Source organism: Camellia sinensis, chromosome 13 (genome assembly GCF_055761805.1).
Source record: "Camellia sinensis isolate YWXY chromosome 13, ASM5576180v1, whole genome shotgun sequence".
Lineage (NCBI taxonomy): Eukaryota > Viridiplantae > Streptophyta > Magnoliopsida > Ericales > Theaceae > Camellia > Camellia sinensis.
This window is the reverse complement of record NC_138973.1, coordinates 58928500-58956321: the sequence shown is the minus strand read 5'-3', so window position 1 is coordinate 58956321 and position 27822 is coordinate 58928500. Positions and strand designations below refer to the sequence as shown.

General features: G+C 41.6%; 2 protein-coding genes across 6 annotated transcripts in view; one reads left to right on the top strand and one right to left on the bottom strand.

The window, feature by feature from the left end:
* The window catches only part of MSH4 (MUTS-like protein 4), a 52454-nt gene extending 28825 nt beyond the window's left edge, over nucleotides 1–23629 (top strand). For 3 of the 5 annotated variants that reach the window (XM_082902305.1, XM_082902304.1, XM_082902308.1), the window contains 11 exons: nucleotides 64–114; nucleotides 514–577; nucleotides 1602–1745; nucleotides 1828–1895; nucleotides 2033–2091; nucleotides 10405–10561; nucleotides 21639–21691; nucleotides 21785–21883; nucleotides 22626–22740; nucleotides 22826–22948; nucleotides 23320–23629. In XM_082902305.1, coding sequence (XP_082758431.1) covers nucleotides 64–114; nucleotides 514–577; nucleotides 1602–1745; nucleotides 1828–1895; nucleotides 2033–2091; nucleotides 10405–10561; nucleotides 21639–21691; nucleotides 21785–21883; nucleotides 22626–22740; nucleotides 22826–22948; nucleotides 23320–23484 — 1098 coding nt within the window. In that variant the 3' untranslated portion in view covers nucleotides 23485–23629. The remainder of the gene's footprint in view (nucleotides 1–63; nucleotides 115–513; nucleotides 578–1601; nucleotides 1746–1827; nucleotides 1896–2032; nucleotides 2092–10404; nucleotides 10562–21638; nucleotides 21692–21784; nucleotides 21884–22625; nucleotides 22741–22825; nucleotides 22949–23319) is intronic. The other 2 variants (XM_082902306.1, XM_082902307.1) reach the window with 2 other exon arrangements.
* A 583-nt stretch (nucleotides 23630–24212) lies between these two features.
* Nucleotides 24213–27364, bottom strand: LOC114318758 (large ribosomal subunit protein eL15). The gene is made up of 4 exons (XM_028265715.2): nucleotides 27038–27364; nucleotides 26677–26843; nucleotides 24774–24971; nucleotides 24213–24685 (listed from the first exon to the last, which is right to left on the bottom strand). The coding sequence occupies exons 1-4, from the start codon at nucleotides 27039–27041 to the stop codon at nucleotides 24440–24442; spliced, it is 615 nt and encodes a 204-aa protein (XP_028121516.1). The 5' UTR covers nucleotides 27042–27364; the 3' UTR covers nucleotides 24213–24439.
* Between the last annotated feature and the right edge of the window lie 458 nt (nucleotides 27365–27822).

The following is a 27822-nucleotide window of genomic DNA, read 5'->3' as shown; positions in this document are numbered from 1 at the left end:
AAGGAAAAGAAATCCATTCAAGTGACTTTCACTAAATTTTATTTGGTTGTGAGATGAAATCAGGTTGTGAAACATGGAAACAATATACATTGTTCGACTCTGGAACTTGCTTCTGTGAGTATTGCTGTAACTAATTCATATATTTCTTGTATTCAGTTTTCAGTCTATGCTCTGTGATGGAAGTGGAACTACTGAGAGTCTGAGACTATCGAAATTCAAGTTTATAGTCCATTATTTCTCTATGATGCTACATAATCTGGGATAGATTTCTATTGCTTTGCCCTTGATGTTATGGTGGTTATCATTGCATTTGATTGACGGTTGGAAAGTAATGTATTAATTTCCATGTGTATGTATACATGCACATACTCATGTATGTTGTTGTCTGTGTGTATGTGGATTTTTGTGTCACGACCTTTCATCACCTTCATAACTTGTTTTATTTTTTTTCTGAGCCTGTGCATGTTATGAAAAGCTTTTCACTTTTCCTGATTTATTTCATGAAATCTGCAGTTAAATGTGAGGCACAAGTCTGCAGCTGCTGAATGCTATATACGGACAGAACTTTGCCTAGAAGGTTGGACTAAATTTGACAAGAATTGTGCATATTTGCTGTCATATGATCTATTTCTGGAGCATAATTTGTTCCTCAACTCTATCTCCATGTCTGTTTTTTTTTTTTTTTTTGATCAGCGAAAGTCAATTGTTAGATGTTAGATTATCTCCTAGGGTGAGTTGAACCCCCAACCTCTCCCTTGCAAGCACTTAAGTGCTGCCTCCATGCCACTAGGCCACAAGGCCATGGGCATCTGCATGCCTGCTTTGAGAACATCAACTTCACCCATATTTAGACACAGCCAAATGACTTAATTAGGAAATGCCACTTGCTATTGTAAATTTAAGTTGGCTAGCTTGCCATGCGGCATGACAATTAACTATCGTCATCTGACTGGAAATTTGCTAATTAGAGCATACTTAAACTGGGAGGTGAAAAGGTGAATTATTATTGTGTGAGTTTGGTTGATGAGGGTTTTGCAATGGCCCAAACTGGCTCAGTCATCTTATTTGGACAATAATTTTCATAACTACACGAGTAGAATCTTCAATGTGCACTATCTTTTTCGCCATTGTTGCATATTAGATGCAGCCCTTTGCATCACACATGTTCACGGGCACACATTTATGAAAAAATGAATTCCTTCCTTTGGGGAGTATGACTCAGTGCATTTACTTTTATCGTACTAATTGTTTCTGAATGGCCAACATAATTTGGATGGTCATTTAAGCAATTCATGTTTGTATCTATTAACGTGGGAGAAAGCTTATGCTCTACTTTTATTCAACAAAGTATACTGTTCCTGTTGGACATGAATTTCTGTTGTTCTATTAGCTTTTGTGCCTTCTATAAGCCAAACAAAAATAAATGTAACAAGAATATTAGTTACACGTTTTCAACATCTCTTTCAAGAAGAATCCTTAACCAGTAATTTTCAAAAGGCATTTGATCAACTGTTAATGTACTCTTTTTCTTGTTCCTTGCAACTGCAAGTGGTAGAGATGCTGTCTATTTAAAATTTATGGTCCTTTTTGTATGGATGCAGCGTTAGCCGATGCCATAAGGGAGGATGTCTCTGTGCTTACCCTGCTCGCTGAGGTCTTAAGCCTTTTAGATATGATTGTGAATTCATTTGCTCATACAATATCCACTAAGCCTGTTGATCGATATGTTAGACCTCAATTTACTGGTAACATTTCTTATATTGTTCTTGATATTGCTTCGTAAGATAGAAATGGATGAATACTTAACTTGTGTCATGCAATTGGTAGATAATGGCCCACTGGCAATTGATGCTGGAAGACACCCTATCTTGGAAAGCATACACAATGACTTTGTTGTATGCTACATTTTTCTTCTGACAATTTTGATTTCATGTTTGAAATGATTTCTAAAGCTAGAAATTTATGGCTTTTGATGTTGGCAATCTCAAAATTATGAATGCATTAATCAGTTGGTTGTTCATCTTTTTGGCAGCCCAACAATTTATTCCTTTCCAAAGCATCAAACATGATAATTGTCATGGGCCCAAACATGTAAGAAATTCTATCATGAAGATTTTCCTTGTTGAAATGTGTTTGTTGTCACTAATTCTACACAACTTTCTCATGGCATTTGTGCTTAGTGGCTAGAAAAGAAGGATAGAGAATATTCTGTTAATGATTCCATTAAGGAGAACCTATCCTGTAACCCTAATGTGTTCTCTCAATATTCAACTGCATGCATTGCTGCCTTAGTCCTGTTAAATAGCTTGATATACATTGTTGGATCCATTTCCTAATAGCTTAGGCTTTAGGAAAATTTGTGACTTACCATGGCATCAGAGTTCAGGTTGAGAGAGGTCTTGGGTTCAATTCTCTTCGATGGTGTTAAAATCCACCTACTATCCACCTACTTCACCCACTTAAACCTACTCCACTAAACCTAACCCACTACACCACTACCACCTCACCTACTTCATTAAACCTAACCCACTACACCACTACCACCTCCACTTCACCTACTCCTTACCTACTACACACTCACCCTCTTCTATATATAGGAATCATGAATCATTGTAATAGAAATCAATATATATCAATCAATAATACAATTCTCTATTTCTTTTTTTTTTTTTATACATTGAATTTTTACATGGTATCAGAGCCAAGTTAAGAAGCTAATAATTCTGCTTCACCGGCGGGCGGCAGAATCGCCTTGGCCGCCCGCCGGACCTCTACACATACCTTCACTCCGCTGCCACCAATTATTCTTCTTGATCTTGATCTTCTTGTTGTTGCTGATTCAAATGTTTGGTTTTCATCATATGAGGAAAATTCTCAGATGACATAATCACTACTGTTATATTTCTCAGAGATGAAGATTCCTTAATTTTCTTGAGCAAATCATAGCCTGTCATTCCAGGCATACAGTAATCTGTAATAATCAGATTCACTTCCAATCCCTAATAATCAGCCTCGCCTTGTTCGGCAATCGGTGAATTCGCATTCTACGACGTCGTCTTCATCTTCGTCTCACATTGCTCATCATCAGAGTTCACAGGTTGAAGGATCGAATCCACACAGCAACACTTCAAGCTCAAGCTCGAGCTTGGTCTCGTCTGCGGAAAGATCTCTTCTTCCCAGGGGACATCAAAGAAGAAGCTGTTTCATGCGTCCTCCAGGGGCTATTCTTGCTCCTGGTGAGACTATCATAGCAACTGTATTCAAGTTTGTGGAGCCTCCAGAGAACAATGAAGAACCAAATTTTGGGGGACATCAATTCAGCTTGACCCTGTTGGAACTCTAACCTTGGAGTTTGATGATGGTGATGTTTTCCAGTGGAGCAAGGTCACAACATCCATTTGTAATCTTATCCTCGGTAAAGTGAACCTCAAGTAGTCTAACTTTTTATTTATTTTTTTATTACTATTATTATTATATCAAATAATCAATGCACTCCTGTTCCCCACTCTACTTTCTTTATTTATTTATTTATTTTTTCTATTTATTTTAATCCATCTTTTTTGCAAAGCAAACGAAAGTTTGCACACCCATCATCATTTTATTTTATTTTATTTTAACCCCCTTATCCTATTTTGATCATCATGTCTCCACTACCCAATTTTCTTTATTTTATATATATATATATATATATATCTCTTTTTATTATATTATAAAAAAAATAAAAAAAAAAAAAAAAAAAAATCATCATCTCTCCTCCGTTTGATTTCAACCTCCATTATTTTTATTTATTTTCTCCAAACCACTTTCCTTATTTCCCCATCTTTCATTTTTGATTTCAAATATATTTTTATTATTTCTTTCCTTATTTTTCTTTCACATTATTTTTAATCTTTTTCCCATTCCATTCCTACCATATAGCTTTGCACACAACACCATATTTTATTCATCTCAGGGATCAACCCCGATCACAATTTTACACAAAAAAAACAAAAACAAAAAAAACAAAAAAAAAAAAAAACAAAAAAAAAAAACACCAAAAGCTTTGTTTTCTTTTCTGCAGCCAGCCAGCCACCGACCTCACTTCTTCGCCTATTCCGCCGGTCTCTTCTTCTTGCCTCCGTCCTGGGCGGCCCTTGACGGTGTTGCCTTCGTGTTTCCCACTCCACTGGGCACGATAACTACTCCCTGCTCCTCCACTGCAGCAAATGGCGGACCTCCAAATCGGAACATCACGGTGGCCTTCCGCTTCAGCTCCTTATTTTCTGCCTTCAGCACACTTATCTCTGCTCGCGCATCCTTATACATGCGTTGGAGCAGAGCCAGCTGGGAGTTTAACTGTTGCACCTCATTTGTCCTGCTCTGCAGCCGGTGCGACAAGTTTGTGACCGCAGTCATGGTTTCCACACATGACTTCAGAGTATACTGATTGGCCTCAATATCAGTTTGCACCGCCATTTTTTGCTCCACCGACCGCATCGGAAAGTTCAACGGAGCAAAACTAGAGGTGTTTGGTTGAGGTTCACTGGCCACCGCACCAGTTATTTCTCTTGTGGACTCGTTCAGTTCTGGAAAGAGCGTGAGCAGACCACGGGAAGAGGAGGCCATGTTCTGGGTAGCTGGACGGGAAGAAGAGGCCATGTTGCTGAGTGTTTCAGAGACGGGTTGGTTATAGAGTATTACAGAGTTTCTCTCTCAGCAAAGGAAGAGTTTTTTCAGAGGATTTTCAGAAGTTTTTTGTCTGCCTCAGCCTCAGCATCAACCTTGGTTAAATAGCCAAGGCAGCCACGCGCATCATGCGCCGCTCGACGCCAACCTGGACACACCTTTTGATGGCACGCCTTTTGATGGCACGCCTTTTGATGAATTGGGCACGCCTTTTGATGGCACGCCTTTTTTGACCGATTGGGCACACCTTTTGAGGGTGCGACTTTTTAGGGGTCCGACAAGACTCTGTAAACTGTCCCGACATAGATTCCGGTTAGTTTCTACAAGGGTCCGACAAGACTCTGTAAACTGTCCCGACATAGATTCCGGTTAGTTTCTACAAGGGTCCGACAAGACTCTGTAAACTGTCCCGACATTAATTTCGGTTAGTTCCTTTATGGGTCCGACAAGACTCTGTAAACTGTCCCGACATTGATTCCGGTTAGTTTCTACAAGGGTCCAGCAAGACTCTGTAAACTGTCACAACAACTGTCACAACATTGTCTTCTACAACGGTCCGACATGACCCCATAAACTGTCTTCTACAACGGTCCGACAGGTTTGACACTCCCATACAGTGTCCTCTACAACGTTATGACACCACCATACAGTGTTCTCTACAACGTTATGACACCACCATCCAGTGTCTTCACCAATGGTCTGACACGACCGTACAGTGTCTCTTATCCTCTTTTATTTTTATGTATTTTCTTGTTTTGTTACTCTCTCCAAACTCAAGTTGGTTAGTTCCTATCCCCCTTGAGTTTGCGGGGGCCTGTTAAAATCCACCTACTATCCACCTACTTCACCCACTTAAACCTACTCCACTAAACCTAACCCACTACACCACTACCACCTCACCTACTTCATTAAACCTAACCCACTACACCACTACCACCTCCACTTCACCTACTCCTTACCTACTACACACTCACCCTCTTCTATATATAGGAATCATGAATCATTGTAATAGAAATCAATATATATCAATCAATAATACAATTCTCTATTTCTTTTTTCTTTTTTTATACATTGAATTTTTACAGATGGCATTTCATATTCTTTCCCCGTTTGGTTATTTGCTTCTCCTTCTGTTTGCTTCTCTGTTTGTCTCTCCACATTGCACGTGAGGGAGGGTGTTGCTTGATATACATTGTTGGGCCCATTTCCTAAAAGCTTAGGCTTTTGGGAAAATTTGTGACTTAAAAAGTCATGGGTACACAATATCTTTGCTATGATATAATGATTGTAGGTTTGAATATATTCTTATAGGTGTGAATATATTCTTATGTCGGGAAAAGGAAGTTCATCACCAATTCTAGCATTGTATTTCACTTGAACTTAAGTAGTTGCCATTCAAAAAATTAGAGAAACCTACATGAGTCAATCTGACTTGAAAATGACTATCAAAAACATCTCCCTTATCACCTTGTTACTTGAGTTTAAACTTTGGCTTGCTACTAGGTTAAAATCCCTAAACTTGGGAATATTAAAGAGAATTAGCAAAAATTAGAGACATATGGGGCTTCTTTGGTTTGTTTTCGGGAGAGTTGTTTTTGAAAAAAAATTTGGGGAGAGAGTTTAGAAATTTTTTAGTTTGTTTAGTAGTATATTTTGAAAGTAGTTTTGGAGTTTTGGAGTTTAGGATGTTTTGATATTTTGTTGTAATTGAGTAGATGTGTGTGTGTGTAGAAATTTAATGTATAAAGAGAAATGCTTGTATTATTGATTGATGTAATGTTATATTTATTACAATGATTCATGATTCCTATATATAGAAGAGGGTGAGTGTGTAGTAGGTAAGGAGTAGGTGAAGTGGAGGTGGTAGTGGTGTAGTGGGTTAGGTTTAGTGGAGTAGGTGAGGTGGTAGTGGTGTAGTGGGTTAGGTTTAGTGGAGTAGGTAAGGAGTAGGTGAAGTGGAGGTGGTAGTGGTGTAGTGGGTTAGGTTTAGTGGAGTAGGTGAGGTGGTAGTGGTGTAGTGGGTTAGGTTTAGTGGAGTAGGTTTAAGTGGGTGAAGTAGGTGATAGGTTTTAACAGCCCCCCGCAAACTCAAGGGGGATAGGAACTAACCAACTTGAGTTTGGAGAGAGTTACAAAACAAGAAAATACATAAAAATAAAAGAGGATAGGTGACACTGTATGGTCGTGTCAGACCATTGGTGAAGACATTGGATGGTGGTGTCATAACGTTGTAGAGGACACGGTATGGGGGTGTCATAACGTTGTAGAGGACACTGTATGGGGGTGTCATAACGTTGTAGAGGACACTGTATGGTGGTGTCAGACCGATGTAGAAGACAGTTTATGGGGTCATGTCGGACCGTTGTAGCTGACAATGTTGTGACAGTTGTTGTGACAGTTTACAGAGTCTTGCTGGACCCTTGTAGAAACTAACCGGAATCAATGTCGGGACAGTTTACAGAGTCTTGTCGGACCCATAAAGGAACTAACCGAAATTAATGTCGGGACAGTTTACAGAGTCTTGTCGGACCCATGAAGGAGCTAACCGGAATCAATGTCGGGACAGTTTATAGAGTCTTGTCGGACCCATGAAGGAGCTAACCGGAATCAATGTCGGGACAGTTTACAGAGTCTTGTCGGACCCCTAAAAAGTCGCACCCTCAAAAGGTGTGCCCAATCTTTCAAAAGGCGTGCCATCAAAAGGCGAGCCCAAGTCATAAAAAGATGTGCCGGACATGATGGCGAGGCACGTGAGTGCCTTGGCTGGCGCGCCCGTTTGTCGTCTGGCGTCGAGTGGCGCGCGATACGCGTGGCTGCCCCGTCTATTTAACCAAGGTTGATGCTGAGGCTGAGGCAGACAAAAAACTTCTGAAAATCCTCTGAAAAAACTCTTCCTTTACTGAGAGAGAAATTCTGTAATACTTTGTAACCAACCCGTCTTTGAAACACTCAGCAACATGGCCTCTTCTTCCCGTCCAGCTACCCAGAACATGGCCTCCTCTTCCCGTGGTCTGCTCACGCTCTTTCCAGAATTGAACGAGTCCACAAGAGAAATAACTGGTGCGGTGGCCAGTGAACCTCAACCAAACACCTCTGGTTTTGCTCCGTTGAACTTTCCGATGCGGTCGGTGGAGCAAAAAATGGCGGTGCAAACTGATATTGAGGCCAATCAGTATACTCTGAAGTCATGTGTGGAAACCATGACTGCGGTCACAAACCTGTCGCACCGGCTGCAAAGCAGGACAAATGAGGTGCAACAGTTAAACTCCCAGCTGGCTCTGCTCCAACGCATGTATAAGGATGCGCGAGCAGAGATAAGTGTGCTAAAGACAGAAAACAAGGAGCTGAAGCGGAAGGCCACCGTGATGTTCCGATTTGGAGGTCCACCATATGCTGTAGTGGAGGAGCAGGGAGGAGGCAACGTGCTTGGTGGTCTAGGAAACACGGAGGCAACACCGTCAAGGGCCGTCCAAGACGGAGGCAAGAAGAAGAGACCGGCTGCAGAGTAGAGAAGAAAAAAACCCGCCTGTGGATGTGGTTGTTTGGGTTTTTTTTTTTTTTTTTTTTTTTGTTGTTGTTTTGTGGTGTAAAATGGTGATCGGGGTTGATCCCGAGATGAATAAAATATGGTTTGGTGTGCAAAGCTATATGGTATGAATGGAATTTGAAAAAGATTAAAAATAATGTGAAAGAAAAATAAAGAAAGAAATAATAAAAATATATTTGAAATCAAAATGAAAGAGGGGGGAAATAAGGAAAGTGGTTTGGAGAAAATAAATAAAAATAATGGATTTTGAAATCAAACGGAGGAAAGAGAGGGGACAAGCCCATGTGAGGGAAAGAGGGGTTTAAAGAAAGTGAGGGAGTGGGTTGATTAAAAAAAAAAGGATTGTGGGTTTGAAAGTGGAAAGATGAGAGAGAGAGAGTGGGGTACATGATGAAGAGAGAGGGATGTCGTGCATGTGTGTGTATGTGGCAGTGTGAATGAGAAAAAGAGAGAGAGAGAGAGCTGTGTTGGGTGACATTACTGCAATTGCTTGGGCTACAGCATTGATCTCTGAGCTGTCCCATTTCAAGAAGGATAAGAATGTTGAGAAGCCTAACAAGGCTGAAAGTACAATCACCTGCAGCTTATGGATGACTTCCTGATTCAGATTTCCACTCTAAAGAACAGCCTGAGTTGGATTCGTTGGCAAAGCAGGTGCCTTCTAATCTGGAATTGTCTGTAATGGATCCACAATCTGATGCTGATTCACTATCCTTGACAAAGCTTCGATCAAGAATCTCTACATTGTTTGAGTGTATGTCTAAGGAGCCTAACATGGAAAAGATTTTGGATGACACCAGACTTGTTGTGCAGGAAACACATGATAGTCTGCATCAGCACTCCATGGGTTGTGTTTTGGAGGAAAGTCACAGCGAAGGAAATCTCTATGTCCAAAGATTGTAAGCCAGATGGAGCAACAGTACATACCATTAGCGAAGATTCCCCACTGGGCTCCAGTGAGAGTTCCGATCATGACAATATGGATGGGTAAAGAGATTTTGGGTTTGCGTCGGCGAGGTGGTGAAGAAGAGTGAAGGTATGTGTAGAAAATGCTAGTGGACTAGGTTGAGGTCCGGCGGGCGGCCAAGGCGAAGTTGCCGCCCGCCGGTGAAGCAAAAATACTAGGTTCTAAACCTGCTCTGATACCATGTAGAAATTTAATGTATAAAGAGAAATGCTTGTATTATTGATTGATGTAATGTTATATTTATTACAATGATTCATGATTCCTATATATAGAAGAGGGTGAGTGTGTAGTAGGTAAGGAGTAGGTGAAGTGGAGGTGGTAGTGGTGTAGTGGGTTAGGTTTAGTGGAGTAGGTGAGGTGGTAGTGGTGTAGTGGGTTAGGTTTAGTGGAGTAGGTTTAAGTGAGTGAAGTAGGTGATAGGTTTTAACAGTGTGAGAGAAAAAGTGATTGATTAAGAGAGAGGAGAGAGAAAAAGTGATTGATTGATGTGTAAGAGAGTGATTTTGGAAATTTTTTTGAGAAAAACCACAAACCAAACAAAATTTTGAAAAAAAAATTCAAAAACAACTCTCCCAAAAACAAACCAAACAAGCCCATAGTTTCTTGATGACAACAGAGCTTGTCCTAGAAAGGATTTTAAGTTACCGAACATAACATAAAGGTGGCCTTACACAACAGACCGGGGGTGAATTGTGTGTGTGTGTGTGTGTGTATTTGGTCTTAGAAGAGTGTGTTTTGTCCCTTAAATTGTTTCATCGAGTATGCCTTCCAGTTTTGGATTTTTTTTTTTTTAAACTTCAATGCCTTTTCTATCCACTTTTCCACGAGGTGTTCTTGAGTTGAGGCAATTCTCTTTGCTTTTCCTGGGCTCTGTATTTGCTGGGAAATTAGGAGTGAAATAGAAGAAGAAGAAGAAGAAGAAGGGAAAAAAAAAAAGTCCGCTCAACCCAACTAAGAAGAACCAAACGTGACAGATATCTGCCTTCTCATAACTTTTTTAGGATGGTGTTTTCCCATACAATTCCCAATATTTTTAGAGAAGTTTGTCTTGGAATGTATGATGTTCATAAAAGAGGTAAAGGGAGTCAACAGATAGCACAAACTTCTTCTAGTTAATATGCTAATGGGATACTTCAGTCCTCTTTTTTTGTTTTTTCCCCTCCCTCTTTCTGTTTTGTATTGTTGTCTTTCTTAACTTAAGCAAAACTATTTATTTTTCCTTCAGGTGTGGAAAAAGTACTTATCTTCAACAGGTGTGCCTGATAGTCATCCTTGCTCAAGTCGGTTGTTATATTCCTGCCCGCTTTGCAACTATAAGGGTAGTTGATCGTATATTTACAAGGATGGGAACTTTGGACAATCTTGAGTCAAACTCTAGCACGGTATAATTTTTAAACCTAGTGTTAAAAGGACGTAACTTTCTTTTTTATATCATATCATTAAACTAACTTATCAAAACAAAAAACAAAAAAAAAACAAAACCATTTAACTAAAGTATATGATATCACTTTACTTTATGGCTGACAATGAAATGAGAAATTCGCTTTCTTTCATGTTTCTGTCCTATTTTCCATTTAATAGTTGCAAAGGAGAATTAATGTTATTTATTTACTTCAATAGTTTTTGAATAAATTGTACATATAACTCTAGTAGAAATCGATGATACCTTGTGGAGAAGTGGTTTGGAAATACTTTTCTGATCCTGGGGAGAGCTCGTGATCCGCTGATAGTCACCTGAAAAGGAATAAACACTCCGGTCGGGGGTGCCAGAATTAGTACTCCGACGGACAAGTCAGTCTCTATACTCAAGAATGCTTGTATTCTAAGTTAAGCACAACAATTCTCACATGCCTCTCTTATTCTGTCGCTCCTTTATTTATACTTGTTCCCTTGGCTTCGGGGCCAGGCCCACTTTTCACTCATCATCCTCTTATTTACTCGGCTTCATAGTTCAATATCTATTCGGCCTATCTGTATTATTCGGCATTCTGATCGTGTAGGATAGAGCCGTGTAGTATCTGTCTTCCAGAGTACGCTTCCGACTCTTCCAATTATTCGGCTCCTACAATTGCCCCCAAACACCCCACTAGCATCAATTAGTCGGCGTGTTTGGCTTCTAGTCTAGGCAGTCAAAAATTCGACGGTTAACCCTCTTCCCGATGCGCGTCAGAACGCGTACATGTCTTTTGGTCACTGCAACACTTTCCCACCTCCTTCGTGCTTCTCTCGCATTTATTACGATTTGAAACTTCAGTCCCTTCGAATGCATGCTTTTTCGAATATTTGAACCTCCTGGATTGCCAGTCGGTGTCTCTCCTCCAACGCGTTTTCTGCGACTCCTCTCTGTCTTCTCCTTTGCCTTTCGTAAGTTTTCTTCTCTTCTCTTTGCAACCCTACTTTCCGTATTTATCTTTGATTTTAGAATATCCTTGGGTCCTTACCAGAATGGCAGAGCATTTGAAAGATCTCCTTTCTGAGGGTCGAATTTCTTTGTTCCGAAGACATTTCTCTATCCCCAATGATGTCCATTTATCTCTAGTAACGGATAATACCCTTGATATGGAGAGGGACGACCAAAATACAATCGTCTTTCCTCTCCTATCCATTGCGGAGGGCGGAGTTCACTTTCCCCTACACCCATTTCTTTGGGTCATCCTCCGCTATTGGGGTTTGATTTCTTCGCAACCCAATGTGAATTTTTTTCGAATTGTAATGGGAATCGTAGAGTTGAACCGGCATCTCGGGATCAATCTTGGCATTCCGGCGATTCGGCACTACTACACTTTAGCCAAATCCTCCGGTCAGCTCGGGCGCTATTTTTTCAGGGCTAAGGACACCAACCATCACTTGGTAACGTTGCTTGCCAGCTCTGGCAAACAAGTTGATGATGTAATGGTCAATGTCCAAGGCAACTGGGAATTCGGCGAAGGCGAAGATCGCCTAGACCCTATTCCCAGACGGAGGGGTGAACCAGGTTACCGTATAACTCCTTGTTTGTTGATCTTTCTTTTATTCGGCTTTTTCTCGAAGTCTAACCCTTTGTTTCTACAGGCAATAAGTTGAAGAGGATTCTGACCTCGGCAGATGACGAAGTCCTTGCGGAAATTGAGACTGCACTAAAGTACTTTGGCCGTCCAAACGTACATAGGCAAGGGAGAGCCGCCCATATTCTCCTTCGGTACGAGCCTACCTATACTACATTCTCGGCCGCGGACGACATTCCGATCCCAACCGGCGAACAACACCTTACGGCTCTTGTCTTCCCCAGCTTCAAGACCCTCAGGCAAATTGGTCTCGAAACTTCTAATTCGGAGCAAGACTTAGAGCCGGTGGTCGAAGTAGTTGCCGAATCAACGAAGGTGTTCGCTGAGGAGGCCGAAGAGGTTGACGAAGCTCTGAAATCAGCGTTTGCGGCAACCGGTCTTAACCAGCCTAACTCTCCGTCCACTTCGGGTCGGACGGAGTTTTCCTTTGGAGATATTTTTACAAACTTGGGAGATCTACCCGGTGCTTTTTCTAAAGGCATGGCTGGGGAAAATCTCACGCAGGTGGTGAGAAAGAGAAATGCCGAGCGAATGGCCGCCCGAAAGAAAGCCGAGGCCGCTCGTTCTAAGCCTGCCCCGGTTGAATCTTTACAACCGGTTACTGGAGAAGAAACGACTCAAGTTGTTGTGGCCGAGATGGAGGGGGCTGAACAGCAGGTTACGGAAGAACGGCTGGTTTCAAAAGAGCGGGGCGAAAAACGTTCCGCCGAGGGAGAGGCCGGCTCAGAGGATAACCCTGCTGACAAACGGCCTCGCTTAGAGGAATCCGACGTGGTTGTCCCTTTCGTTGTTCAACCAAAGATCAAAGACACGCCAATCTCCTCTGACGCATCTGCCATGAAGGATTCAGCCGTGGCGTTGAACTTGGCCGCCTCAGTTTCGCTACCGACTGACAAGGCCACCTTTCGAGAAGAGCCGGATTTGGTAGCTATAGCGTTCACTGCCCAGTCGGCCCTTCTGGTATCTATACGATACTTTCTTTTTTGCTCGTTTGGTTTGGTTTGCATACGATATTGCTTGGTGTGGTGATCCAAACTTGTTTTGCAGACGGTTGGAAGGATAGCCGAACTAGGCCGCCGGCAACGTGATGCCATTGAAAGAATTGGCCGCTTAAAGTTTGAAACTGAAGGTGAAAGAAGCAGGGCCGAGTTCGAGGCGATGAGAGCTGCAATGGAAAGTGTTAGAGCCGAAGCTGAAAAGGAGAGGGCTCGGACTGCTGACCAGCTCAGATCCGAAGCCGAGGATAGGGCGAACACAAGCGAGGAGTCGCTCAAGTTAGCCCAGGAGGCACTTTCCAAGGCAGAGGCTGAGTTAGAAGAATTGAAGGCAGCCAAGGAAAAAGCCGAATCTGAAGCTTCTATAGCGCTAGAGGCTGGGAAGAGCGCCGCCTTGAAGGAATACGTAGATGAGGTCCCCAAATTCGAGAATTGGGGATTCAAACATGGGTAGCTCAAAGCCCTTGTTGCCCCTGGAGTTACATTGGCCTTGCCAATTCCATACGAGCAAGTGGACGTTGAGCCACTTGAGTCTGATCCCGAGGATTAATCTGGGAGACATTCTAGTTTTATTAGGTATCTTCAATTTCAATGTACGTTTTTGTTTAGTGGATTCTTGTTAGTTCAAGGTAATTTTTATGTATAAATTAGTTACTATCTGCGCTCAATTTATTAATGAAAATTTCATTCCCGTTTCACTATTACTTGTAGCAGCTTTTGATGTTAATGAAGAGTTTTGCCTTCCACTACTTTGGATAAAATGATTATTGTCCGTTGTGCCTTCTAACTATCGATTGGATAGCAGTGTAATCTTGGCAATTATATTAGTTAAACTTTAATTTATCCGAACAAGTAAATCGACTCTTGGTGTCAAATAGGACTAGTAAATCGATTCGTGAAGTGGCTACGGCACTCAAGCCGAATAGATTGATGAATCTGCCCTTGCCCAGCTGGTTCATGAACATTAAACGCCGAATCAGACAATATTGATGAGTTGATTCGTGAAGCGACTGCGGCACTCAAGCCGAATAGATTGATGAATCTGTCCTTGCCCCAGCTGGTTCATGAATTTGCCCTTGCGGAAGTTAAGACTGCCGAATAATAGTGTTTGATGAGGGCACGACTCGGTCGACGCCGAGCTGTTAAGGTTTCGATATTGATGAGATTGCCTCGGTGGCACTGTCCTCATAGGGAATAAATGAATGAAGGTTCTATCTATGTGCTCAGTGAGCAACTCAGTCCAGGTCTTTGATGAAGAATAAACAAGTGCGAATGTCAAATAGACTCTTCTTTAACAGCAAAAGGGAAGCAAGGACGCTAGCTGAGCTGGGAGGAGACATGAATCGAAGTGGCGAACCTTCGTGCGCGGGAGGTAGGATTTCGAGGGATTGGGAGAAACGTGAATCTCCTTGTCGTCGAAGTAGGTCGCCTAGGAGGGACAAGGAGCCAAAGGGCAAATCCCCGCAACCCCGTTCTGGAAGGGAGCCCGGTGCGAACCCACGCCCGTTGAGTTTTGCAGTCTTCGTGTGGAATAGACCCATGACAGATGCGAACTCGATCGTTCGAGATTCAAGTGTTGCAGTCGAATTTGCTTGACAGATTTTTTCTCCCGAGGTTCAGCAGTCGATGGTAGGCCGACAGGACTTAGAAGTGTTTCGTGAAGGCATTCACGGTGCGGTGAAGGGGCTCTACACCGCTTACGAAATCGGCATGCGTCTCCGTGCTTCCCGCTGAGAAATAGAGAAGAGGTATGAACGCATCCGAAGCTTGGAGGCTCGCGCGGAGGCGGCTGAGCGTGAGCTAAGGAAGGTCAAGGCCGTTCAGGCACAACCCGTCGGACAGGCTAACCCAATCGTAGAAGAACGGGTCACCCAACGGCTTATCAGTACCGCGCTCGCCGATCGCGATACGGCGAGCATGTTCGCGATGGAATCTGTGAAGGGGAGGGCCTATGAAAAAAGATTCCACAAAGGCCGGAAAGTAGAGATACAGAAGACCAAGGAAAAGCTCGCCGAGGAGGTTTGCCGATGCGAAAATTGTGGATTTAAGCATGGTTGGATCAAGGCGCTTCAGGCCGAAGAAGCTCTCTGAGCAGCGGGCGTCGAATCGGCATTGCCACTGTACCAACGTAACTATTTTCCTTTTTCCACCTTTGAAGTCGAGCAGAGTGAGGATGAGGTCGACGTCGTGTAAAAACACTCAAATGTAACGTTTGAACGCAGATCGCGTTCATAACTATGTAATTATTGCCTGATTGAATAAAATGTTTCATTGTAATTTGCATTTAGCACACACGTGTTTGCATGTGTTTCGTTGTATAAACATTGACCGACCCGAGTCAACTAGGTATTTTAATTTCGAACGGTTATATGCCGGCTTGTCATGAGTATTCTTCATTAAATATATATTTGGCATGTGTCGCGCACGGTCCATTGCGCCGATGAGGCTCCGAATTCGGAGGCTTAACCGGCCCAAAGGTGTCATGCACTAGGGGCTCTGAATCCGGAGACAGTCAGCCCATCTATAATTGCCGTTTATATAATTAGGCCATTTTAACTCCAAAAAAGCCAAAAATTAGTACATGGAGTGGCTGTGGCCAATATCGCTCGGCGTCCGTCTATTGGGGTTGTGTTAATGAAATCGCTTCGGGATCGCTGCAAGGATTTAGAAATAAATTGCCTCGGACTTTTCGCTCTAGTAACTTCGCTTATTGTGTTCAGACTCGATTTAAAACGATTTTGTTGCGTGGGGTTAGATAAGTGTGAATGTCAAATGGAGTTTTCTTCAACAGCAGAGAAGAAACTTGGACTTTGGCTGAGCTTGACATTGCCATGAATCGCAGCAGAGAACCCACTCACGCGGGAGGTAGGGCGTTCAAAAAACGGGAAAAACGTCAGCCTCTAAGTCGTCGAAGCAGATCGGCCCAAAGGGAGGAACAGCAATGGGGGAGTTCTCCGCAATCGCCACCGAGAAATGAGGCCGACGTAGCGCCGCAACCTTTGAGTATTATTGTTTTCGTGGGGAATTCCTTTCTTGTCCTAGATCTTGGCCTTGACGTTGTCTATGGTGTCGAAGCTCTCCTCCTCGAGAGTGATTGTCTCGCCGGTGTGAACATCGTGGATTCAAGCACGGTCAGATCAAGGCATTTCAAGTTGCGGATGCTATCTGATCAGCGGGCGTTGATTCGGCGCTGCTGCTGTACCAACGCGACGCCGCATGAGAATAGATATTGTAATGCTTCGAGCGCGGATTGCGTTTTTGTAATTACTGTTTAATCGAATAAAATGTTTTATTTTAAGAGTTTATCTCATTTTGAATTTTTATATGCTTAATTAAGCATCTTATTTTGAATGCTGGCACGTTTTGTCTTGTTCATGCGGTTGTACTGGCTCAACCTACATATCCCTGCCTTGATGTGTAAATGTTTTCATTCTGGGGGGCGCTCCGAATTCGGAATATTACTCGGCCCTTGAGCGTCGCCTGGTGGCACTACCTGGTTAGCCGAATTTGGAAGCTTTATCAGCCAAAGACGTCTTGTGCCGATGGAGCTTCGAATCCGGAGACTTTTTTGGCCCAAAGACGTCATGCGCTGATAGGGCTTCGAATCTGGAGTCTTTTGGGCGAATCGAGATATCCACGAAGAGCGCGCTGAATCCGGAGTCTTAATCAGCCCAAAGACGTCATGCGCCGATGGGGCTTCGAATCCAGATTCTTTTTGGGCCAAAGATGTCATGCGCCGATAGGGCTTCGAATCCAGAGACTTTTTGGCCAATCGTGATATCCATGAAGGGCGCTCTGAATTTGGAGACTTAGGCCTCGTTTAGGAACCCTCCTTTTTAGCTAAAAAGTCAAAAAGTTATTAAATTAGCTAAAAAGCCAACAACTCATACCAAAAAGTCAAAGATTCTCTTTTCTCTCTACTTTTTGCACATCTTTTCGTAAAAAGTCAAAAAGTCATCCCAAACATACTAGTTTTTTTTAGCTCATATTTTAGCTAAATAGCCAAAAATTTACTAAATTTGCCTGTTCCCAAACGAGGCCTTATTTTGGCCAATCGTGATATCCACAAAGGGCGCTTCGAATTCGGAGACTTATTTTGGCCAATCGTAATATCCACGAAGGGCGCTCCGAATCCGGAGGCTTAATTGGCCCAAAGACGTCATGCGCCGATGGGGCTCTGAATCCGAAGACTTTTTGGCCAATCGTGATATCCACGAAGGGCGCTTCGAATTCTGAGACTTATTTTGGCTAATCGTGAAATCCATGAAGGGCGCTCCGAATCCGGAGTCTTTAATCGGCCCAAAGACGTCATGCGCCGATGGGGCTCCGAATCCGTAGACTTTTGGCCAATCGTGATATCCACGAAGGGTGCTCCGAATCTGGAGTCTTTAATCGGCCCAAAGACGTCATGCGCCGATGGGGCTCCGAATCCAGAGAATTTTGGGCCAATCGTGATATCCACGAAGGGCGTTCCGAATTCGGAGACTTATTTTGGCCAATCGTGAAATCCACGAGGGCGCTCCGAATCTGGAGGCTTAATCGGCCCAAAGACGTCATGCGCCGATGGGGCTCCGAATCCGGAGACTTTTTGGCCAATCATGATATCCACGAAGGGCGCTCCGAATCCGGAGTCTTTAATCGGCCCAAAGACGTCATGCGCCGATAGGGCTCCGAATCCGGAGACTTTTTGGCCAATCGTGATATCCACGAAGGGCGCTCCGAATCCAGAGTCTTTAATCAGCCCAAAAACGTCATGCGCCGATGGGGCTCCGAATTTGGAGACTTTTTGGCCAATCGTGATATCCATGAAGGGCGCTCTGAATTCGGAGACTTATTTTGGCCAATCGTGATATCCACGAAGGGCGCTCCGAATTCGGAGACTTATTTTGGCCAATCGTGAAATCCACGAAGGGCGCTCCGAATCCGGAGACTGAATCGGCCCAAAGACGTCATGCGTTGATGGGGCTCCGAATCCGGAGACTTTTTGGCCAATCGTGATATCCACGAAGGGCGCTCCGAATCTGGAGGCTTTTATCGGCCCAAAGACGTCATGCGCCGATGGGGCTCTGAATTCGGAGACTTTTTGGCCAATCGTGATATCCACGAAGGGCGCTCCGAATTCGGAGGCTTTTTCGTCGGAGCGCTATTTTAAATAAGAATCCAGTTTCTTAACAAGAATCCTTCCATTATAAAGGTGGAATGTGTACATGGCGAATCATTTAGAACTAGGATCATTCCCCACAAGTCGGGTTTGATGACAGAATTTTCGTGAGTGCTTCAGGAGCAATGTCGCGTACCTAATTTTCCATCAACCGGTCTCCTATCATCCAGAAATACCTTCAGGAGCAACTTTCCCGGCGTGTAGCGGCGCGGCTGAACGCGTTGATCATACGTCTTGGCAAGCTGTCGCTAGTATCGCCTAGAGCTTCCGTGGCTTTTTACTAGGGAGCCGTCCGACGTCGTCGAGGCTGTTTCGATTCGGCACTTCAGTGGAGTTGACCTACGACTCCGTTAGTGTCTTTCCAGAAAGGAGATAACATGCTTGTGCGGATTGCCGGGAACCACGGATCTGCTCAATGCCGTGTTCGGTCGGGAAGCATAGTAGCTGATGATAGGTGCTTGGCACGGCCTGAATATGATGCAACCAAGTTCGCCCCATGATGAGATTATACGGCGAAAGGAGCTTGACGACCAAGAATTCCACATCCACTGTTTGGAAGCCCGCTCGAACGGGAAGTGTGATTTTCCCCAACGGGTACTCTGGATTTGCGTTGAAGCCGAATAATGGATGCGGAGCCGGAGACAGGTTTGATTTGTTGAAGCTGAGTTTGATGAAGGTCTCGTAATACATAACCTCCAAAGTGCTCCCCTGGTCTATGAGGACGCGTTCAACGGTAAATCAGTTTACGTGTAGTTTGATGACCAATGGATCAATATGGGGGAGTGTTATGCCGATAAGATCGGAATCGTCGAAGATAATACTTGGAGCTTCGTGGGGCTGTTTCGTTGGTGTGCGTTGCCTCTGGGGGGTTGACTGAATTGCGTATACGGTATGTGGCGTTGGAAGGCTATATATCTATGAATAACGCTGAGCGGAGGTGAGTCCTGCCGAAGGGCAACTGTTTTGATTGTGCTTTTTCGGACATGTTGCTGGAGCCGACCACTTGGACCAATTCTTCAATGTGGTCTTTCAAAGCATAGCAACTGTCCGTATCATGACAGTGATCTTTGTGATATTCACACCGCATGTCCCGCCTTCTCGTGTCAGGGGGTCCAACCATTTTGGACAGCCATTTGAAGAACGGAAGATGTTGGATTTTGGACATAACCGAGTTGATTGGCTTTGACAGCTCCGTATATTTCTTGTTGGCGCGCTTTGTGCGCCTGCTATCGACCTGCAGTTGCTCATTTGCTCGGTGTGAACATTGATCGCTTGATCGACGAGAATCCCGTTTCTTGTCTCGTTTAGCTTGTTGTCGTGGTTCAGGACTCTGAGGTGGTACGGAACTTATTGGCTGAGCAATTTCAGGAGGGGCCGTTTTGTTGGCCATTTGTCCGGCTTTAACCCGCAAGGCGTCGTCTTTCATTTTGCAGTATTCCTCAACTTTCTTCATCAATGCCCAGACTTTTTTGGGGGGCCTTCTTGTCAGGGAACTGCGGAGGGCGCTGTCTGGGTGTAATCCCATTTTGAAGGCGGTGATGGCCATTGAGTCATTGTAGGCGTCATCAACAAGATTAAAGCACTCCCAATATCATGCCGAATACGCCCTTAGTGTTTCTCCTGGCTGGATCTGCATTGCCCACAGAGAGTCGGCTTGTTTTGGCTAGACCTCGTTAGTGATGAATCTGGCCCTGAAGGATTTCTGTAATTGGTGAAAAGTTTTGATCGAAGCCGACTCCAGTTTATAATACCACCTGACAGCCAATGGTCCCAAACTGCTAGGGAATATTCGGCACATGAAGGCCTCGTCATCTGCATGCAATGTCATGGCTTGCTTGTAGTAGCGGATGTGGTCGGTGAGGTCTGATTTGCCGTCGTACAAGGCGAATGGCGGTGCTTTGAATTTCTTGGGTAGCACCGCCTTTGCAATCCGTCGTACGAAGGGATCGTGTTGATCTTCGTCCAAACTGTGCCTTCTTCGCTTGTGCCTTATACGGGGACTTTCTTCAGAAGAACTGGTAGTTTCAAGTTGCCTCTTCTTCCTGGGCTCCGGGGATAACGAGTCGGAGCCGCTATCAGTGTCGTCTTGTCGGGTTCGAGGTCGTCGACCACCTGCCTTCCGAGATCGATCCGGATTTAGGCGTACAACTTGTTTGGACTTCACCACTTCCAAGGCTAAATCTTCACGAAGACGTTCGTTCTCCGCGATCATGTTCTCCAACCTTTGTTCGTTTTGCTTTACTTGTTCCATGATCGCTTGCATTGCTTCATGCTCTGGAGTCGAGGGTGAGGCGAAGTTTAAAGCTCGTCTTACAGGGATGGCGTCCGGTCCAAGCATGTTTGATGGAGTGAGGTCGTCTCTTTGCGTCGTTTCATCAGTGGCTATCGGAGGGTCTTCCATTGCGCCCGCCATGGAGGTGTTTGAGTATTCCCACAGACGGCGCCAATTGTGGGGAAGTGGTTTGGAAATACTTTTCTGATCCTGGGGGGAGCTCGTGATCCGCTGATAGTCACCTGAAAATGAATAAACACTCCGGTCGGGGGTGTCGGAATTAGCACTCCGACGGACAAGTCAGTCTCTACACTCAAGAATGCTTGTATTCTAAGTTAAGCACAATAATTCTCACATGCCTCTCTTATTTTGTCGCTCCTTTATTTATACTTGTTCCCTTGGCCTCGGGGCCAGGCCCACTTTTCACTCATCATCCTCTTATTTACTCGGCTCCATAGTTCAATATCTATTCGGCCTATCTGTATTATTCGGCATTCTGATTGTGCGGGATAGAGCCGTGTAGTATCTGTCTTCCAGAGTACACTTCCGACTCTTCCAATTATCCAGCTCCCACATACCTCTACCAATCTTTTAGCTCATATGAAGTCATTTTTAGACCATCAAATTGTTTAGTGTCAATCTCAAATGGCTCATGACTCATGATCATGTTGGTTTATGATATATTTAATTTACGCGTTGTAGCTTGAGTTGAGTTCAGATCTTTCTTGCAGCGCTCTTAGATCCATTGATAAGCTGACTGTTTCTTAATAAACAAGGTGCATTCTGGCAATCTTATTAGATAATTACAACGTTAGTAATAAATGTTTGCAACACAACGGACTTGGTTTGTAATAAGTGGTTGTAATACTAGGTTTACTAATTATTTGTTTGCGCTTCTATTTATTTATTTTTTATTATTAATTTTTCTTTAAATGAATCAGCATTGGCAATGCATCATTTGTTCTAAAGTTTTAATGTATTTTACAGTTTATGACGGAAATGAAAGAGACGGCTTTTATCATGCAGAATGTTTCCGAAAGGTACATATACCATAATTGTACTCTGAGTATTGGAATATACATTGGTTTCCTTAAAGAATGTACTGTTCTGTTCTTGTGTTCAATTGGGCACAGGAGTCTAATTGTTATGGATGAACTGGGAAGGGCCACTTCTTCCTCTGATGGATTTGCAATCGCATGGAGCTGCTGTGAACATCTTTTACCACTCAAAGCGTAACGTCTTGAGCTCTATCCTTTCTGCCATTCTTCATAGTTGCAATAATCAAAAGCTTCTTAAATATTGGTTTTTCAAAAATCTAAATATATAACCTCGGCATATAGAAGAAGCTTAGTTATAGTCAGTGATATTTCGTTTATGTATTCCACAAAAAAAAAATAATAATAAAATAAAAAAAAATTAAAAAATAAAAAATTTGAGAATCTTGATGATAAGTTGCAGAAACTTACTTCGACCACATAAACCATTTTAGTAGTTGTGCTAGTCATTAACAATTAATGCAATCACGGCAACATATGGAACCTTTTTCAACAATTAATGTTCAACAGAATGTGTTGTGTTAGATCTTACACATAAAATAAATAAATAATTAAAAAAAAAATCAAATGTCTAAAATCAATTGATGGCAGCAGTTTTAAGTCGTGAAACCTTTTAGTAATGAATTTTTATTTTTATTTTTATTTTTAACTTGCTAAGCTTGTTGCTTATCTTTTTTGGTCCTGAAGCTTCCATTTTTCATTACAGTGGATTTTGATATTCTCCTAAAGTTTGTGGCATGTTGCTCATCTCCTTTTAGTTCACATTTTCAAGAGAAATTATCAATTCACTGATGCTTTTGCAAAACGAAATTTTTGACAGAGAACTTTTGAATGTCTGAATTCATATTTCACTTGGAACGCGTTGAAACAACCAATGTTATTTTCTCCAAACAGACACATCTTCTTGGTTTATTTTCAGGTATACCATATTTGCTACTCACATGGAGAACCTATCAGAATTAGCTACCATCTACCCTAATGTCAAAATTCTTCACTTTCTCGTTGATGTCAAGAGCAATCGCTTGGATTTCAAGGTGATGCTTCATAATTTCTTTTGATGGCAATTTCTCTCCATAGAGCAGCATCTTTTGATCAAAATTCTGAATTCAAATCAAACAGTTTCAACTCCAAGATGGACTGCTATGTGTACCACACTACGGGCTTCTGTTAGCAGGAGTGGCTGGATTACCTAGCTCGGTCATTGAAACAGCCAAAATCATCACAGCAAGGATAACAGAAAAGGTGATATTTCTATTGAGCAAAAATTATGAGTTCAGGACCTTACTTGAACAGGATCTGTTCTATAGGATCATACCTCTGAATCCTTGACTTCGAAGGAGCCATGACGCCAAAAAAAAAAAAAAATGAGTTCAGAATTTTCCAGTTGCATGCCTCATGCTTAGCTTAAAATATTTATTGCTACAGTCAGATAATTTGCTCATGGAAATAAGAAGTTTAGGTACCATTTTCCCTCTACTGATACGCTCTGGTTGATAAAAAACAAAATTTACATATTAAGTTTTATAACACCGTATTTTTAATCTTCATGAGGGTACCTGAGGTGTCTTTTGGGTTGTTTGCTAATAATGCCTTTCTCTCTTTTTTTTTTATAGGCAGTGAAGAGAATGGAAGTAAACTGTCTGCAGTATCAAGATATCCAGATGGTTTACCGTGTTGCTCAACGGCTGATATGCTTGAAATACTCCAGCCAAGATGAAGATTCAATCCGAGAAACATTGCAGAATCTCAAAGAGAGCTATATAAATGGAAGCATATAGAGTTCCATTACAAGCCCCATCAATGGTTATATGTTCTTGCGGCAAATATGTATATATAAGATCTGCAAATCTCTCTCTCTCTCTCTCTCTGTAAATCTAGTGCCACACGCTCAAAACAAAAATACAAATTTGATAGTTGAGCCCATGAAGCTTGAAGAGTGAAGAAACTATACCCACAACCAAGTTTAAAATCAAATAGAAGTCAAATGTCAATGAAGCCATCAAAAGTTGCATGTGATAAAAGTTTTGAAAACCTGTAGAACTACAATTAAAACTTCCATCTCTTTTTTTTCTTTGATCCCTGAGTCACTATACAAAGCTCAATTAAAAATTAAAAATCATCTTCATTTTTGTGCTAAAAACCGAAGAAACATTAGACAGCAGCCTTTTTTGGATGGATTTTTGTTTGTTGTCATAAATAACATTAATGACATTCAAAAACACTGATCACTTTCTCATCATCTTTGATTGAGTGAAACAGTTAACAAAAATTCAAAAATTACTGTTCAGTGTTTTCTAAAAGTGGACTCTTTTCATAAAATTTTCATAAAAAACAATTTTAAAATTACTTTGCTAAACAAGTTATGTTTTCTGAAAAATAAAACAAAAAACTAAAATACAACAAAAGAGATGAAATAACTTCCCACTTGTTTCTGCTTTGTGGGAGAGTCCAGTTGGGTCACTATGATGACACTTGCATTTCACAATTCACATATTCTATCAAATAATTCTTGAAAATTCATGACTAATGCTATATGAAAAACAAATTTATCAGTTGCAACACAAAATCCGAATTGACTAAATTAACATCATGAGTTCAAACCCTTAAGCTGGAACAGGATTTCAGAATTCTCAAAATCAAAATTTCAACCTCATTGACAGAGCAAACCTAATGTCATATTCAAACAAAATAGACATAATAATAGTGCCAAGATACCAAGTGATTTCAGCATAATCAACGATAGCGACGGAGGGAGAGAGTGTTGTTCCTCTTCCAGGTTGCCCTGCGAGAAGGGCGTGCCTTGTGATTCAAATGTCCCTTTCCACGAAGGCCTCTGTATTTCTTTCCTGCAGAAGTGAGCCCACGGAGCTCCCTATGCTTATGAACAGGGTTGCAGATCCAGTTGATTCTTGGGTCATTGCGGATAGCATTGTGTGCAGGATCAACAAGAATTACCTCAAAGTACTTATAAGTTGAATCCTACATCAAAAAAATTTGGGCATAAATAACCACAGTGAACACGCAATATAGCTGCACAAGAAGACAGGATTTAAGTTAAACCACAAACCTCATTGATCCAATAAGAGTTCAGAACCTTAAGGCCTCCCAACTTTCGACCAGCACGTTCCTCTGCAACTGACCTCTTGCTGCGCTGAAACTTCAGTTGAGTAACACCCTGGTTTGTAGGCTTACCATACACAATACCTTTGGGAACAGGCCTCTTGCGGCCACCTCTCCTAACACGGACACGGTAGACCACATAACCCTACAAGCAGTTCACTAGTGGTAAGTGTCTGTGCAATGTACCAGATAATTAAAGGTACCATAGGTTCAATGTCACAGTAATGGCTGTAGTTATAACAGCAAGTTAAGTGGTAAGCTGCCCGAGGCAAGAACAAGTAGAGAAGGAATATTACAGTCGTAAACTCATAATCAATGGTTCAATTTACTTACTTGACTATTTAATTTTCAAAAAAAGTGTAAAAAAAATTAATTCACATTAATAGTTGATCGTGACTCGTTAAGAAAATGAAGCATCCACAAGTACAAATGCAGAGTTGAAAGCCAATGCCAGAGTGGTCAAATCGCAGTATATATAACGCACATGTATGCGTATGCTTATGCACCAGCTGGGGGGAAAAAAAAAAAAAAAAAAACTCCACTTCATTCATCTATAAGGCCGCTAAATTACAACATGATCAGAAACTAACGTGCTCAACTATATCAGCAATCTTCTATAGAGCTTGATGATGAGACTTCGCATCAGCTTATAGAATTGAATGAGCAAAAATGACATATTAGAAAAGCATAAAAGCATGAAGATCATTACAAAATATCATTTGATGGGAAAAATATCACACAAAAAAGAGAGAATAAAATGTAGCATAAACAAAAGGAAGTCCAACTTGTTTGCTATCACACTGGTCAATCCCCAATAAGTTGAGAACTAATTTAATTGTATTCAGTGCCAACCTAACCTTGTTCAAAGCAGCAGAAAAATATAGAAGACCCTAAACCTCAATATTAAAATTTTATTTGGTCTATTCTACTTAAAACAAACCAACTTCTACAAATGCCCTATGAATACAAATGTAAAGCAACAAATAACTGATCCACCATGAGGAGAAGACCTTCACAGGTAAGGCATAAAGATCAGATCAGAGACAAATGAAGTAAAAGAAACCTCATGCTTGCCAATTTGGAATAATTCAGAAGAGTCAAATCAACATTTACTCATCATGGATGCAGTGATGATGACAGCACTAGAGAACAGTAATGTAAATTTTTTTTTTTTAAAGTAAGAACACTAATGGACGATCACAAATTGAAACTGTAACTGTAAAAACTAAAACTACCTACAACTAGATGATCCTAGACCTATATCTAGCCATTATGTCTCCAAAACCCTGTAACTTATCCATCATCTTGTAATGGATGATCACAAATTGAAACTGTAACTGCAAAAACTAAAATTACCTACATCTAGACGACCCTAGACCTATATCTAGCCATCATGTCTCTATAACTTATCCATCATCTTGTAATTTAATGGACAATCACAAATTGAAACTGTAACTGCAAAAACTAAAATTACCTACATCTAGCCGACGCTAGACCTATGTCTAACCATTATGCCTCCAAAACCGTATAACTTATCCATCATCTTGTAATTTAATTGACGTTTAGCAAAGTTCATAAATGACATGATTAAAATATGAGCACCTAGTTCCCAAAGCACTGTCTAGTCTCTGTAACATACATGCACAACATAGAAATTAACACCCAAAAATATGTTGTGTATATTTTCAAAATTTAAATTTTGCTAACCACAATTACAGAACCATGTTTATTAAACATTTTTCAAGGTAAATCTCCAAACATTAAATATGCATTCATCTATGCAATATAGTGTACACAAAAAAATACAAGATTTTTGAAAAAAATAAAAATAAAAAAAAATCATAGATTACCTGCTTGGCCTTGTAGCCCAAACGGCGAGCCTTGTCAGGGCGAGTGGGATGATTGACCCGAACAATGGAAGGCAGCTGGCGATACTCCCAACACCTCACCCTCAGCAAGAACCTCATCACATCCGATTGCTTCTTCCTCCATAGCTCCGATACGTATGTGTAAGCCCCTGTTACGATTATACAAATGTATTCATATATTCAGATATACATAGCTATGCAACATATATACCACAAACACCACTTGAAAATGTTTATATAAATTCGAATTTCGTAGCAAATGAATCAGTCAGCAAATTGAATGATGTTGAAAGAGTAGATCCGAGTAGACAGAGATAGGAGATAGAAGAGAGACAGAGCATACCCATTGATGCTGTGACCCGCAGTCAGGTACTGATCTAGGGTTTGTTGCTGAGGGTTTGTAGAGAAACCCTAACTAGAACCGCATTTCTTATAAGAGGACGAGAGGTTCAGCTCATCGCTATACGGACTGGGCTTGAGCCTGATGTTCTGTTTTTTTTTTTTTAGGTTCAGCCCAATGTGGTGTGGAAAGGGCTTCATTTGCTATCGAGTTCGATTATTGAGCTCCAATTCAACTCAAATACTTATCAAACTCGAGCTTGATTCAAGTGGCCTCGAAGCTCCATAAAAATAAACAAGTTGACCTTGAGGAGTAAACTTATTCAAATTTGAGTTTGGTTCATTTTTTAAACGAGTTTAAAAGTCTAGCTTGAATTTCTTTATTTACTTAATAAGGGTTGGTTTGGAAATACGTTATTTTAATAATATTGTGACTTTTTTAGCTAAAATATAAGGTAAAAAAAAATTAATATATTTAGAATATTTTTTAATTTTTTACAAAAAATATATATATATATATACAAAAAGTAAAAAGAAAATGAAATTTTAAACTTTTTGTATAATTTTTAATTTTTTGACTTCTTTATTATTATAGGAATTCCCAAACTTACCCGAAATCGTGCCAAACCAAACCCTTAATAAGTCAGGCCTAGTTAAATTCGTTTGCAATCTCAAGTAGGATCCAGCCAAAAAACAAAAAGGAAAGAAAAATTAATTAAAAAGAACATTGGGCTCGTGAGAAACGATCGGGCTGTGCTTTGGGCCACATACAAGGGGGTCGAGTTTGGA

Excerpts from the sequence above, each read along its gene's own strand:
- LOC114318758 (XM_028265715.2), bottom strand. Across the intron at positions 24,972-26,676 it reads TGGGCTACAAGGCCAAGCAG|GGTTATGTGGTCTACCGTGT; the intron begins GTAATCTATGAT and ends AACTGCTTGTAG. Across the intron at positions 24,686-24,773 it reads ACTCTTATTGGATCAATGAG|GATTCAACTTATAAGTACTT; the intron begins GTTTGTGGTTTA and ends TTTTTGATGTAG.